Source organism: Sceloporus occidentalis, unplaced genomic scaffold (genome assembly GCF_023333645.1).
Source record: "Sceloporus occidentalis isolate IW3139 unplaced genomic scaffold, rSceOcc1.0.p SCAF_1, whole genome shotgun sequence".
Lineage (NCBI taxonomy): Eukaryota > Metazoa > Chordata > Lepidosauria > Squamata > Phrynosomatidae > Sceloporus > Sceloporus occidentalis.
Window position 1 is genome coordinate 30,317,815 of NW_028316981.1, and position 15,293 is coordinate 30,333,107.

The 15,293-nt window shown below is 49.1% G+C and overlaps 1 protein-coding gene across 1 annotated transcript; it reads right to left on the minus strand.

The window, feature by feature from the left end:
- Positions 1 to 752: 752 nt before the first annotated feature.
- On the minus strand, positions 753 to 14,891 carry LOC149321284 (fez family zinc finger protein 2-like). The gene is made up of 5 exons (XM_089518781.1): positions 13,571 to 14,891; positions 11,218 to 12,320; positions 7,877 to 8,011; positions 6,699 to 6,831; positions 753 to 2,520 (listed from the first exon to the last, which is right to left on the minus strand). Exons 2-5 carry the CDS (start codon positions 12,313 to 12,315, stop codon positions 2,258 to 2,260), a joined length of 1,629 nt encoding a protein of 542 aa, XP_089374907.1. The 5' UTR covers positions 12,316 to 12,320; positions 13,571 to 14,891; the 3' UTR covers positions 753 to 2,257.
- Positions 14,892 to 15,293: the final 402 nt, after the last annotated feature.

A 15,293-nucleotide genomic window follows, 5' to 3' on the forward strand; every position in this document is an offset into this window, starting at 1 on the left:
AATGAATAATAATAATAATAATAATAATAATACGAAGTTTTTGTTCACTCTCTCTTCCATTTTCGATGACTTTTTCTTTAGGGTTCAGGGGCGACGACGACGATGATGATGATATCATCATCAGCAACAACAACTATCCAAAGGGGGCGGAAATAGGCAAAGGAACGATGGTTCAGCTTCCAATTAGGAGCAGATAATGCTTAAAAACAAACAATTAGATTAATAATCTAAAGTTTTTATCTATTTTAAATATAGATAAGGGGGAGGGGGAGCCATCGAAAAACGGAAGCTGCTACTTTCTTCTCCCGCTCATTAGGGTTCAGGGGTTACAATAATGACGATGATGATGATGATGATGATGAGCCCTGAAATCTAATGAAATGATGATGATGATCGTAAGCCTTGAAATCTAATGAGATGATGATGATGATAATGATGAGCCCTGAAATCTAATTAAATCATCATCATCATCATCAACAGCAACTATCCAAACCCCCGATTTAAACAGATCTTCGAAGGAACTGATCAGCTTCCAATTAGGAGCGAAACCATGCTTCAGAAAAGAAAGGAAGAGTAACCCAAAGTCTTTATCTCCTCTCTCCCTCCGCCTCGGAAGGGAAGCTGCTCCTTTCTTCTCCGGCTCCGATTATGAGATGGAGGGCGGCGGGGGGGGGGGGGGTTCTTTTAATAAATATAAAGAACCATAAGCCATCTTCATTTCATTAGCTTTCAGGGCTTGCTATCATCATCATCATCATCATCTTCATCGTCATCATCATCATCAAAAATAAGGTTTCTATTACAAACGTCCTTGCTAAGGAGAAGTCAAAACGCCTCGTCTCCTCTTTGGATATTTACCCATTTACTTCTCTTTCTTTGCTCTCAGCTCCGGATTAAATGGGTTTAGACGAAGCCACCCTTTTCCAAGGCAGAAGCGGGTCTGTTAACGGAGACCTTTTTATGGAGCAAGACAAAATTTAAAACAACAACAACAACCCTGCAATAAAATTGAAAGGGAAGAGCCTTCCCATACATTTAGGGTTTTTAAAAATAGTTTAAATAGTATTATTTAAACCTCTGGAACTGGAATTCATTTTTTAAAAAAGAAAGCCCTGTAGCCTTGCAGGAAGACTCCTATTAAGCGACCTTTTATTGCCTCGTCGGTGATATATTCCTCGGTTATCCCAGTGTACATTAAAATTTCCATTTACAGTCCTATATACATGGAGGGAGAGAGAGAAGGCTGGCTCTCGGTGGAGTCCCGGGGGCTTGGCCCTCCCCAGCCGCAGGTTAAATAAGTGTACGCCTCATATACATAGATATACATACATACAGATCGAGAGAGAGAGAGAAAGAGAGAGAGAGAGATCTTTGAAGGTCTCTGTGGAACAGGTGCGAGTGGCTAGAGGGGCCCGAGAGCAGCTTCTGTGTCTTTCACCGAATGGAGAAAGAGAGAGGGAGGGAGGGAAAAGGGAGAAAAGGGAGAAAGGAAAAGGAGAGAAAGGAGGTGGGGAGAAGAAAAGGAGGGAAGGAAGGGAGAGAGGAAGGAAGGAAGGAAGGAAGGAAGGAGAGTGGGAGGGCAGGAAGGAAAGACAGGAGAGAGGGGAAGGAAGGAAGGAGGGAAGGGGAAGAAAGGAATGAAAGAAGGGAGGAAAAGAAAGAAGAAAGGAAGGGAGAGAGGGGAAGAAAGGAAGGAAGGAGAAGAAAGGAATGAAAGAAGGGAGGAAAGGAAAGGAAAGAAGGGGAAGAAGGAGGAAAGGGAAGAAGGAAGAGGAGAAGAAGGGAATGAAAGAAGGGAGGAAAGGAAGGAAGGAAGGAAGGAAGGAGAGAAAAAGAGGGAGGGAAGAAAGACGGGAGAGAGGGAAAGGAAGGAAGGAAGGAAGGAAGGAAGGAAGGAAGGAAGGAAGGAAGGGCGAGCCAACCAGCCCGGCTTGGGCTGCTGCCAGTCACATTGCAGAAGTGAATGCGGTGTGACACCGTTTGAGCTGCCACTTCGGCTCCATGCGATTCAATCCTGGGATGTGTAGTTTGCGGCGGCACCGTGAGCTGCCTTAGCGAGAGAAGACGAAATGACCGTCGAAAACTACACATCCCAGACCAAGAGTGAAAGCGGTGCCAAACTGGGTTCTTTCTCCAGTGTGGATGCAGCCCTGGTAAGGGATGGCAACTCCCTTGCTCTGAGCCCGCTGCAGCGGCGGTCCTGGGGTGCGTGGCTGTGCGGTGTGTCGGGGGCGGTGGGGACGGAGGGTGCCGTCCTCTAGCCGGGGTTCCTGGGGGGCTCCTTGGCGGCGGGCGGCGGGGGTCCGGCGGGGGGGCCCTCGTGGAGCTTCCTGACGTGCTTCTTGAGGTCAAAGTTCCGGCAGAAGCCCTTGCCGCAGGTGAGGCAGGTGAAGGGCTTTTTGTCGTTGTGCGTGTGCATGTGGAAGGTCAGGTTGTAGATCTGGTGGAAGGCCTTGTTGCAGATGGTGCACTTGTACTGCTTCTCCCCGCTGTGGGTCAGCTTGTGGTTCTTGTAGTTCCCTGCAAAGGGAAGGAAGGAAGGAAGGACACCTTGAAACCAAAGCGCAGGGGGCTCGAATGGATGGCCTCTGGGGACCCTCCTGGAAAACCATTGCATTCCCCCTCTCTCCCTCTCCTCAGATAGACAGAGTGCAAACTCCGCTGCCTTCCGCCATTATTATTATTATTATTATTTATACCCCGCTTTTCAGCCAAATCCCTTTGTAACTTGGTAGACAAACCCTTCCTAAACTTCCTTTAGGAAGTTTTCTAACACAACAAGATATTCTCCTGCTCCCCTCCCGATCTCTCCTGCTCTTTAGCAACTTTCTTCCCAAAGATGGTGAGGTGAAGATGTCTTCTTTTACCTGAACTATTCATTAGATTAGGATCAGGATTAGATTAGGATTAGATTAGGTGAGGATGTAGCCTCTATGCATAGGTAGATTCGAGCCGTTAGTAAAGTGTTGTTTTTGAAACTGCAAGCTATTTGTGTTGTCTTTTGAGTCAACCTCAGTCCTTAGGGCAAAATTCAGGAGTAGCTGTGTTGGCCATTCAACAATTACAAACAAAAAGTAAATCAGGAGTAGCTGTGTTGGCCAAGAAAGGGATCACTGATGGACTTTTCTTTGTATCAGTCCTTAGGGAGCATTGTTAGATAAAGACAAGGTTTCTGCTGCTCTGATGATTTAAAGGCTAGACCCTAACAGGATTGGCTTTGATATTTTGGTTGCCTTAGTAAACTTGAATCCTCAGCAGATCCTTTCCACAAAGTCTACGGTTTTATGAAGGTGCTCTGCTCCCCTCTGGGCTCACAACAAACTCCAGCTCCCAGAATTCCATAGCCTTGAGCCAGAAAAGTTAGAGCAGTGCCAAACCGAGTTGTTTCTCCAGTGTAGATGCAGCCAAAGTGTTATGGCTGCACAAACTGTGCTCCTAAGATGTTTTTTCTTTCTTACTTAACACACATGGAGGTCAGCTTTTAGGGACCTCTGTAGCAAAGCATAGTTTTCTTGACTGATTAGTTATTTTTGTAGAATCTAGATGTAACAACAGACTATGTTTCTTTATACCTACCTATATGCCATGTTTATTTGCCAAGAGCTCAGATCTAGCCCTTTAGTAAACACCTGTGGAGTACCTGCTTGCTGCTACTGCTGCTAAACCAAGCCTATACCATTTTGGACCACAACAAGTTTCCAAATGTTTTGGACTTCAGCTCCCAGAATGCCTGGCGGCTGTTGTCCAAGTTGGCTGGGGCTTCTAGGAAGGAAGGAAGGAAGGAAGGAAGTCCAAAACACCTGGAGGACCAATGTTTGGTAAGCAATGATCTGCATTGTAGAAATAATGCAGTTTGATATCACTTTAATTCCCATGGCTCCCTCCTACAGAATTCTGGGATGTGTAGTTTTCGTGTGTGTGTGTGTGTGTGTGTGAGAGAGAGAGAGAGAGAGAGAGAGAGAGAGAGAGAGAGAGGCCCTAGCACTCTTTGGCAAAGAAATAAAAACCATCAATCCCAGGATGCCATAGGCTGAAGCTACAGCACTTAAAGACAGCGTCTACACTGCAGATATAATGCAGTTTGACACCACTTTGGTTGCCCGGGGTTAATGCGATGGGATCCTGGGATTTGTAGTTTTGTGGGACATTTAGCCTTCTCTGTCAGAGCGCTCTGGTGCTACAACAACCTACATATCCCAGGATCCCATATAGCACTGAATCATGGAAGTGAAAGAGGTGTCGCATTGGGTTATTACTGCAGTGCAGATGCAGACTAAGACCACACATTTTCTGGTTTTCATTCGCATAATATTGGAGGGTATGACAACTGTGGAGTTGTGATTTGAGTGTTGGACTAGGACTCTGGAGACCAGGGTTCGAATCCCCGCTGAGCCATGAAACTCACTGGGTGCCCTTGGTCAAGTCACACTCTCTCAGCCTCAGGGGAAGGCAAAGGCAAACCCCCTCTGAACAAATCTTGCCAAGAAAACCCTATGATACATTCGCCGTAGGATCACCATAACTCAGTAATAACTTGAAGGCATCCAACACAGAGAGACACACACCGTGATGGTGCCACTTTGAGGCCGCCATAAGTCTGAAACACAGCACAACTCACACACACATACACACACAACACAACACAACACCTCGTGATAGTGTCACCTTAGGGCCGCCATAAGACGGGAACCACTTAAAAGCACACAACACACACACACACACACACACACACACGTAACACATGGTGATAGTGTGTCCTTAGAGTCATAAATCGGGAACACAACACACACACACACACACCATGATAGTGTCACTTTAGGGCTATATAAGTCGGAAACACAACACACACACACACACACACCACGATAGTGTCACTTTAGGTCCGCCATAAGTCAGAACCACAACACACACATCACGAGGGCCGCCATAAGTCGGAAACCACTTGAAGGCACACAACACACACACAAAACACACGGTGAGAGTGTCACTTTAGGGCCGACATAAGTCGGAAACTACCTGAAGGCACACAACACACGCACACACACATGCAACACACGGCGATAGTGCCACCTTAGTCGGAAACACAACATACATAGACAACACACACACACAACTCCCCGTTACAGTGTTACTTTAGGGCCGGCAGAAGTCGGAAACACAACACACAGAGACCCGGGGAAGGCAGGCATACACAGGGACAGAGGCACCCTCTTTCTTTCCCACATCCACATCCACACACCCACAAACACACACACACACAGTTTCTGTGGGGGGCTTCATTAGGCCGGGTCCTGCAAAGGAGAGCCCAGGGCTGTCAAACTCAGTCTGCATCAAGGCGGAGGCGGCCGCAACGGACAAATTACACCGGTCCAGCCCAGGTCAGCCTCCTGACCCAGAGCAAATGGAGAGCTGGGATTAGGACCAGAAAAAGGAAAGAAAGAAAGAAAGAAAGAAAGAAAGAAAGAAAGAAAGTGGGGAGGGAGAAGAGAAGGGAGGGACGCTTCTCATTGAGACCCTTCTCGCCTAGGGAAGGCGAGGGAGTTTCTAGCTGGGTTCAACAAAATTAAAATCTGCAATAAACATTCCTGATGGTCTCCTCGGAAATTTGGGATATTTTCCCCCGTTCTTTGGTTGAGAAGAAGGAAAGAAATAATAATCGAAGATCTCAAAGGCAAACTTTGGAGGAAGGGAAGGACCCCCTTTCGAATTAAAGTGATCCCCCGCTTAGTTCACGCAAAAGGTCCAAACAAAAGTTACATCGCCATTCTTTGTTCGGCTATTTTAAAGTTATATTCTAATTCTTTATCTCAACTTTCCATCTTTTTTTTAAACAATATATCTGAATTGGAGACCATTCCTCGTTGTCAGTATCTCCCTGATGTAGTAAAGTTGCTAATCGAGCCAACTCCTGCATTTCCATTAAGTTTTGGCAAACAAAAGTACAACAACGCCCCAAATCCACCAAACCGGGATGCTTTTCATCGGCCGACCCAAATGCACTTCCCTCTTGAGCCAAGTACAACAATATCCAAAACCCACCAAACAAAAATCCACCTTTATTCGACCAACTAAAATACACTTTCCTTGGGAGCCAAGTACCACAACATCCAAAACCCAACAAGCCGGCATACTTTGCATCAACCAACCCAAATTCACTTTCCTTGCGAACTGATTACAAGGATATCCCAAATCCACAAAACCAGGATCTGCCACAGAACGCACTTTGCATTTTGCGATTTGTGCATTTTGTTGCATTTTGGTTGACAGGTGTCCCGGTTTTGTGGATTTGGGATGTTCTTTCGGTTCAGTTGATCCAAGCATCTGTGCTTCATTCTCCTCCTATCAGCACTCCCCAAGTTTTCAAGATAAAGGTGCAAAAATAATTAACTAATTAAAAATAACGTGCCTTCCCTTGGAGTTCCCAGGGAACTCCGGGATCGTTTTAATCACCGTTAGGAACGAAAAACGGCCTTGAGTTCGTTTATTTCGTTCAGATTCTGCCTCCTCCTTCAAACCCGAACCAGGAGCAAACGAAACGCTTCCAAAAAGCAAAGCAAAACGTCTCCCACTCCCACGCCGTTCAATAAAAATAGATTTAAAATAAATATCAGTAAGCTTTGAAACCCCCTCCCCGGTAATTCCCCCTCCTCCACCCAGGAGCGGAGATCGGACTCAAGGAGCTTAGGGATCCGAAGTACCTTTCTGATGGAAGCCTTTGCCGCAAAATTCACAGACGAAAGGCTTGTATCCCGCGTGGATCCTGATGTGCGTGTTGAGCGTGGAGCTCCGGTTGAAGGCCTTCCCGCACTGGCTGCACTTGTGGGGCTTCTCCTGCGGAGAGAAGAGGGGGCCGTGCGAAAATCAATAGGTGGCATGGAAGGAAAAGGGCTTTCTTAAAACACACACACAAGGGATAAATAGAGATAGATAGATAGATAGATAGATAGATAGATAGATAGATAGATAGATAGAGATTGATAGATTGAATAGGTCTACTCTAGTTGTGACCGACAATATGGTTTTGGCCATTATGGTTGTTATTAGAAGGCAAAAGGGATCATGTAGCACCTTGGAGACTAATTGAAAATGCCATTTTTTAAAACACACACACACACAGACATATATCATGTGTGTATATGTATATGATATATATATATATATATAGAGAGAGAGAGAGAGAGGTCTACTCTAGTTGGGACTGATCTTATGGTTTTGGCCATTATGGTTGTTATTGGAAGGCAAAGGAATCATGCAGCACTTTGGAGAGTGAAAATGTGATTTTTAAAAAAATATATACATACATATCATATGTGTGTGTGTGTATTTCTATAGGTCTAGTTGGGAACGACAATATAGTTTTGGCCATTATGGCTATTAGAAGGCAAAGGGATCTTCTAGCACTTTGGAAACTAACTGAAAATGTGCTTTTTAAATATACATGTGTGTGTGTGTGTGTGTGTGTGTGTGTGTGCGTGGCACGTGCATGAGTATGTACATGTGTGTGCATATATTCAAACATATATTCTATAGGTCTACTCTAGTTGGGACCAAGAATATGGTTTTGGCCATTATGGTTGATATTCGAATGCAAAGGGACTAAGTGAAGACTAATTGAAAATGTGCTTTTTAAAATACACATACATGTATATTAAACACACATAACACATACACACCATTGGGTGCTCTGTGGGAATGCTTCCTTTGGAAATGAATAAATTAAATGCCCTGCAAGAGACAGTCCAGGAGTTGTCAAACTCAGTCTGCTGCGTGAAGCGCGGTCGAATAGCCCACTGGACTGCCCCCCCCCGGTTGTTCTTGGGGGAAACGTGAGAACCAAGCCATGATGGAAACTTAGGTCCCTAACCCGGGATCGTACCTGCGTGTGGATGATTTTGTGCCGGCAGAGGGTGCTGGCTTGGCGGAACCCTTTCCCGCAGACTTTGCAGACGAAGGGCCGGGCTCCCGTGTGGACAGGCATGTGCCGGGTCAGGTTGTAATGCGCGTTGAAGACCTGCCAGGAAGAAAAGCAAACACAGGACACTTGGGAGGAGCCCTTCGCCTCCTCCAGAAAAAGACCCCCCCCCCCCAAAACTGCCAAATATTGGAGACTTGAAAGAGTTTAAAGATTGCCTCCTGAGAAAGTTTATAACGATGTGGAATGAAGTTTATCATGAATAATCCTCCTCCTCCTCTTCTCTAGAATCATCATTTTGGTGAATTTGGTGAATTCAGCATCTTGCTGAATTTAAAAGAAAAACATCATGCTCCTTCCTATTTTGATCCACTTTGATCCCTCACCATTGTTTCCAAATTATTTCTGATTTAGGACAACCCTAGCATGGAAATTTGGCATTGTTTATTTATTTATTGGCATCATCTGAGGTTGAGAGTGTGTGATTCGCCCGAGGTCAGCCGGTGTTTTGTTTTCTATTTTGTTTTTTAAATACCTGAGCGGGATTTGAACTCAGACCAGGACACCGCGCTGGCCTTCACCGTACTCTCGATCTGTAAAATGGGAACACGATGCTTTAACATTGGTACATGGGCCCCCGGAGCAGAGTATAGAGTCGAGTAGTCTTTTGTGTTGTTCCGGCTGTTAGGATATTTCAGAGTGGTTTGAGTCCTGAATTAGGATTTTGGGAGATCAGGGTTCAAATCGGCCATGGAAGCTCACTTTTGGGCAAGTCCCACTCTCTCAGCCTCAGAGGAAGGCCGAAGCCACCCGCCTTCGGAATAAACCTCTCCAAGGAGGAAACAAAAATGTATCTTCCAAAGTCGGAAATGACTGAAAGGCACACAACCAGAAAGGATGTTTCCAAATCGCCTTCGGTCTTGAAAGGCGTCGTCTCTGTCCCAGCGGTTTTAAAGCTGCATCCACACTGGAGAAATAACCCGGTTTTGCACCGCTTTAACTCTATCTGGCTCAAGGCTGTGGAATCCTGGGAGTTGGAGTTTGTTGTGGGGTCCAGTGTGGATGCAGCCTTTGCAGGTTTAAAAGTTTCCAACCTGCTAAAGGATCTTGCAGCACCTTTGCGACTAAAACTCAACGAAAGAAGCTGGTTAAGCCTCCGGAGGCTCAAGTCTACGAAAGTGGTGTCAAACTGGATTATTCGCGCAGGGCAGAAGCAACCTAAAAAAACTCTGGAGCCTGGGTTCGGACCCCGGCTCAGCCTAAAATAAAGCCACGCTTGAGGAAGTCACACTCTCCCAGCCTCAGAGGGAGGCAAAGACAAGCCCCATTCTGAACAAATCTTGCCAAGAAAACGACTTGAAGGCACACAACAACAACGATTGCTACTAGGAAGATTAGTATGCAAAGAGACCTTGCAGCATCTTTGAGATTGACTGAAAGAAAGGAAACACGCAGACAAACGCAAACAAAAAACCCCCACCAGCGATCCCTTTATTGGCCATCCGAAATGCACAAATGCACAAGTAGACCGTGCATTATTTCGGTTGGCCGATGAAGGGATCACCGGTGGGTTTTTGTTTGAAAGGATGGAAGTTGGTAGCAGGAGCCTTTCCGATCCGACTGCGGGAGGAAGGCGGGATATACATCCTTGAAATAATAAATAATTTCATTATAATACTCAATTCGTAGGCTCTTGTCAAGGGAAACTCACGCTGCCGATTTCTTTCTTTCCATGAGCCTCAAAGGCGCAGCAAGAGCCTGATTTTTCCAGGCTAATTTTTACTAATTTGAACAGACTTAATTTTCCAGTTTTCCAGTTCCCGATCCTGCCTCTTCTGCTCGGCTAACGTTAACCACATCCATCATGGCCAAAACCCTATTGTGGGTCCCTACTAGAGTAGACCTATCGAATCAATCTCATCTACCTCTCTACCTCTCTCTCTATCGACTCCCCTCTCAACGATTGATTCAACGCCTCTGCTCCACTGGGAACGAACCAACAGGATCCCAGCTAACCATAGTAGTTTAGAGGGCCCTGTATCCCCAGTGAAGGACGGGAAAGGACTGGGTGGCGGGTGGCCATGACCCTGGCCCCCCTCCTTAAGGACTGAGCCCTTTGAGGACCCGCATGTCGTTGATCGCTTGGTAAAATGGTCATCGAGAGACTATAGGGCTGCATCGACGTTGCAGAATGAATAGTGGGAGGATTCAAAGACCCAGGTTTTTCAGTCTGGAAAAAAAATCAGGAGGCAAAGGGATCTTGCAGCACCTTTGAAAGAAAGAAGTTGGCAGCATGAAGGCTTGAGTCGGCTTCCCTTAGATGCATGGAGGCTCAAGTCTACCAAAGCTTCTTGCTTCCAGAGAAGTCGGCTAGAAGATCCCCCTTGCATGCAGATTTAATGCAGTTTGGACCCTGCTTTCCCTGCCCTGGCTCCATCCTATGGAAACCTCTTAGGCCTTTATCCATCCTCAGCCCCAGTGTGACAAAATCCTTAGCATTTATAGTTTCTTGCGGCGGCAGCAGAGCTCTCCGAGAAAGAAGGACAAATGCCGCACATCTTGGAGCAGGGCTAAGAAGCAGGGCTTTAGATGTAGGGAGGCGTGCTTTGACCATTTCATGGGTCCTCCTTGGATGTCCTCCATTTTGCGGTGCCTAGTCCTCCTTGGCGGATGAGGGCCTCTGGTCACCCAGAGCCCAGAGGTCCTCACCTCCCCCGCAAAGAAGGACCAGGCACCCCCAAATTGCTGTAAAACGGGGGACGCTCCAGAAAAAAAAGGACGGCACTTTGGAATCTCTCCTGGGCAGAAAGCGGGAACAGAGGACAGGGGCTGGGAAAAGAGGACCACCTCTAGCCATCCCTAGACGGGGGGGGGGGGGGAACCCTCGCCGGCTCCCTTCGAGTCTTTCCCGCCAACTTCCTCCTCGTTCTTTCCTCCTCCTTTTCCTCCCGCTTCCCTCTCTCCCAGTTCGGAGCCCCGTCGGGACTTTCCCACCGACTTCCTTCCTTCCTTCCTTCCTTCCTTCCTTCCTTCCTTCCTTCCGTCTTTTCTTCCTCCCTCCCTCCCTTCCTTCCTTCCTTCCGTCTTTTCTTCCTCCCTCCCTCCATCCCTTCCTTCCTTCCTTCCTTCCTTCCTTCCTTCCTTCCTTCCTTTCTTTAGGCCTTCCCTCTTTCTTTCTTTCTAAATTTCTTTCCTTCCTTCCGTCTTTCTTTCCTTCCCCTCCCTTTCTTCTCTCCTTCCTTCCTTCCTTCCTTCCTTCCTTCCTTCCTTCCTTCCTTCCTTCCCTGCTTCCCTTCCCTGCCTACCTTGCCGCAGACTTCGCAGGTGAAGTTCTTGGGCTTCCCCTCGAGGCCGGCTGCCGCTGCTGCTCCGTGGGGGACGGCGAGGCCTTTGCCGTGGGGCCCGGCCTTGGCTGCGTGGGGCAGGTGCCTCTCGTTCTCCTTCGTGGGGTGCTCCAGGGCCCCCGACAGGCGCTCCTTGGACGGGAAAGGGCCTCCGGGGAACTTCTGGCCCGTCGAGGCGGAGGAGGAAGGCGGGGGCGGCGGGGCCGGGGCCGTCGGCGGGGGCGGCAGAGGGGGGGCAGCCAAGGCGGCCAGTTTGGCATTCTCCAGGAGGAAGAGTTTCTGGTGGGCCGAGAGGGCGGCGGCGGCGGCTGCTGCTGCTGCTGCGGTTTGGGAGTGGAGGAGGCTGGAGGTGGCGAAGAGCTGCCCGTGGAGGAGCTCCGAGGGAGGGTAGGACGAGGAGGAGGAGGAGGAGGCGTCCAGGTAGTTGAAGTAGTAGAGGCTGGCCCCGTTGGCCTGGTTGATGGCCTGGGGCTTGATCACCCGGCTGGGCGCCTGCGGAGGAGGAGGAGGAGGAGGTGGAGGAGGGGGCGGCAAGGGGGGCCCCTGGGGCTGCTGCTGGTGATGCTGGTGGTGCTGGTGGTGATGGTGGTGGAGGAGCAGGAGGTCCCCCTTGCAGCAGCAGAGCCCCCCGCGGGCCAGGCTGCCGCCCTTCCAGAGCTCGGCGGCGGCGTAGTTGAGGCTGAGCAGGGCCTTGGGGCCGGAGGGCAGCCCCTCGTAGGCCGGGGCCAGGGCCGGCGGGGCGGGCAGCAGGCAGGGCAGCGGCGGGCACAGGCCTCCTCCTCCTCCCCCCAGCAGCTGCTTCTTAGGGCCCGGGCCCAGAGGGCCAGCCCCGCCGCCGCCTCCGCCTCCGCCGGCGCCGGGGAAGGCTCCGGGGGGTCCCTTGGGGCGGAGGAGGAGGGCCCCCGGGGGACTGGATCCCGTCGAGGCTGCGGCTGCCACGGCGGCACTCTTGGCCATGATGCGCTCGATGGAGAAGGCCAGCGTCTTGGCCGGGTTGGAGGACGGGCTCCGGACGCAGGAGGCGGGCAGCACCGTCTCCAGCGACGCCGAGGAGGCCATCTCGCCTGCGGGGAGGAAGAGGAAGAGGAAGAGGAAGGGGAAGAGGAAGGGGAAGAGAAGCCCATCCGACCCCCAGGAGGCAACGGGGACTCAATGGCCAAAGAACTAGAAGAACTAGAGAGAAGGGGAGAGCATCCGAAGGCAAGGAGTCAGTCTGCCAGGGCTCCTTCCGAGGGGAGCCCCTCGGTCCTCTGGCTCAGCATCGCGGGAGGAGTGCAGCCCCTTCCAAGGAGCATCCCTCCCTTTCTTCCTTCCTCTTCTCTCTCTCTCTCTCGCTTCTTTCCCCTTGCCCCCCCCCCCAGCCTCTCCTCCTCCTCCTCCTCCCCGCCATTGACATTCAAATGAGCCCAGCCCGCCCCGGCAGAGGGCCAAGCAGAAAGGGCCAAGAGAAGGAAAGGCTAAGAAGGAAGGAAGGAAGGAAGGAAAGAGAATGAAAGAGTGAAATAATGAATGAAAGGAAGGGAAAAAAGAAAATAACGAAAGAAAGAGGGAGAGAGGGAAAGGAAGGAAGGAAAGAATAGGAAGGAAGGAACAGAGAATGAAAGAGTGAAATAATGAACGAAAGAAAGAAGGAAGGGAAAAAGAAAATAATAAGCAAAGAAAAAAAGAAGGAATGAAAGAAGGAGAGAGGGAGGGAAGGAAACAATAGGAAAGAACGAAGGAAGGAAGGAAAGAAAGAAGAAAGGGAGGAGGAGAGAATGAAAGAGTAAAATAATGAAAGAAGGAAGAAAGGAAAAAAGAAAGAAAATAATAAGGAAGGAAAGAAAGAAGGAAAGAGGGAGGGAGGGAGGGAGGGAAGGAAAGAAGGAAAGAAAGAAAGAATAGAAAGGAAGGAAGGAAGGACGGAAGGAACAGGGAGGGAAGGAGGGAGGGAGAGAATGAAGGGAGGAGAGAATGAAAGAGTGAAATAATGAAAAAAGGAAAGAAGCAAGGAAGAAAGAAACTAATAAGGAAAGAAGGAAGGAAAGAAGGAAGGAAGGAAGGAAGGAAAGAAAGAAAGAAAGAAAGAAAGAAAGAAAGAAAGAAAGAAAGAAAGAAGGCAGGCAGGCAGGCAAGCAAGCAAGCAGGCCAAGGAAGGAAGAAGAGTCACCCCCCCCGCAAGTCGGGGGCCCTTGGGTCTGGGTCTGGGCAGAGGACTTTTATTGGGGGGACCCCTCTCTCTGTCTCTTCCACGGCGATCATGGCTGGGGGACCATCCTGAAGAAGGGTCTTTGGGGGGGGATCGGCGGGGGGGGGGGGTCCGTCCTTGGCTTACCTGGGGGAGGTGGGGGGGCGTCGGCGGAGAGGCATCCGAGGAGGAGCGGGGCTCTCTTAGACGGCGGCGGCGGCGGCGGCGGGGCTGAGCGGTCCTTTCCTGGGCGCCTTTGAGGATGGCATCGCTTGAAGGAACCCAAGGGCAGAAGGTCTGGGCCACCGAGGAAAAAAGAAAGGGAATGGAGAGAAGAGAAAAGAGAGAGAGAGAAAGAGAGAAAGAGAGAGAGGAGAGTGGGTTTCTTTTCACAGCCAAAGCTTCCACAAGTCTGGAGAGGATGGGAGGAAGAGGAGGAGGAAGAGGAGGAGGAGGAGGGAGAAAGGCAAGAGACCCCCCTTCTCTCCCTCTTCTCTCCCTCCTTCCCTCCTTTCTTTCCCGTTTGTAAGGCCCACCCTGGCTTTTTTTTGGGGGGGGGGGTTGTGGGTGTGGGTTTGTGTGTCGACGGGGAGAGCAAGGCACTTGGCAGCTGGGCAGAAATGAGGAGGGCAAGGAGAGAGAGAGAGAGAGAGAGAGAGAGGAGCAAGGCGAGAGCACAGGGCAAAGCCCAGAGGAGGAGGAGGAGAAGAAGAGACAAGAAGGAAAACGGGGAAAGAAAGAAAGAAAGAAATACATCCAACAGTGGAGGAGGGAAAGAGGAGAGAAGGAGCAGGGAAGGGAAAGAGGAGGGTTTCCTTTGAGAAAAAGGGGAAAAAACAGTGTTTTCTTAGCCTGAGACTACTCTGGTGCACTTCCCGTCGAGGCAAAAGGCAACCCGGGAGGGAGATCAAGGGACCGGCGGGGTTTGGCTCGTTTGAAGAAATGCCAGAGGGAGCCCTCTCTCCCTGGAGGACTCCCCGAAGGCTCCCCGGAGGAGTCCCAGGCGGCGCCAGGGCGAAGTCGGCTGGCGCCCGACTCCCGACTTTGGCCCAAAGAGAAGCGGAGCCCTTCAGGGAAACCCAGCAAATGCCCCGACAAACAAACAAACAAACAAACAAACAAACGCAGCCCGTCCTTGACGGAAGGGAGTTTTCGTATTTTTTAACAAACAAACAAACAAAGAAACAATAAAATCAAAATCAAAACCGGAACCCCTTCTGGCTAAGATTTCATTGAAACGATTTTCCTCCCTCGCTTCCTCTTCTTTTCCGTTTCCTCTTCCTATTTTTGGTTTATAATTTCCGGCTCCCCTTTCAAAGTTTCCTGTCTAGAAGGGGGCGGGGGTCGACATTAGGAACAAACGGCAGGAGAAGAGATGCCCAGGGAATTCCCCCTCCATAGATAGATAGATAGATAGATAGACACACACTCAGAAATAATAAAATAAGTAAAAGTAATATATATACACACACAAATAAGTAAATGATACACACACATGTAAACAAATAATATATATATACACGCACACCAAGTCAAAGTAATATATATAATATATATGTATATGTATATGTATATATATATATATATATATATATGCACACACACATAGAAATTAGTCAAAGTAATATATATAAGTCAAAGTAATCTATATATTATATACAGACAAATATGCAAAAGTTATATATTTTTTCTCTTTTTCCTTCCGTGGGCCAGACACCCGAGTCCTGCGTGGACCTTGGTTTGGTCTCTTTTGGGAAGACAAGGGGGGTTTAGGCAGCGGGGGAGAGAAAGGAAGGGGGAGAAGGGGGCTCCTGGAGGAGGAAAAGAAAGGCATTGGAAGAGTCGCCCTCCCTTTTTTCCTTTTTACCTC

Excerpts from the sequence above, each read along its gene's own strand:
- LOC149321284 (XM_089518781.1), bottom strand. The coding sequence starts at position 12,315 with ATGGCCTCCTCGGCGTCGCTGGAGACGGTGCTGCCCGCCTCCTGCGTC. Across the intron at positions 6,832-7,876 it reads ACAAAATCATCCACACGCAG|GAGAAGCCCCACAAGTGCAG; the intron begins GTACGATCCCGG and ends TTCTCTCCGCAG. Across the intron at positions 2,521-6,698 it reads CAAAGGCTTCCATCAGAAAG|GGAACTACAAGAACCACAAG; the intron begins GTACTTCGGATC and ends TTCCCTTTGCAG.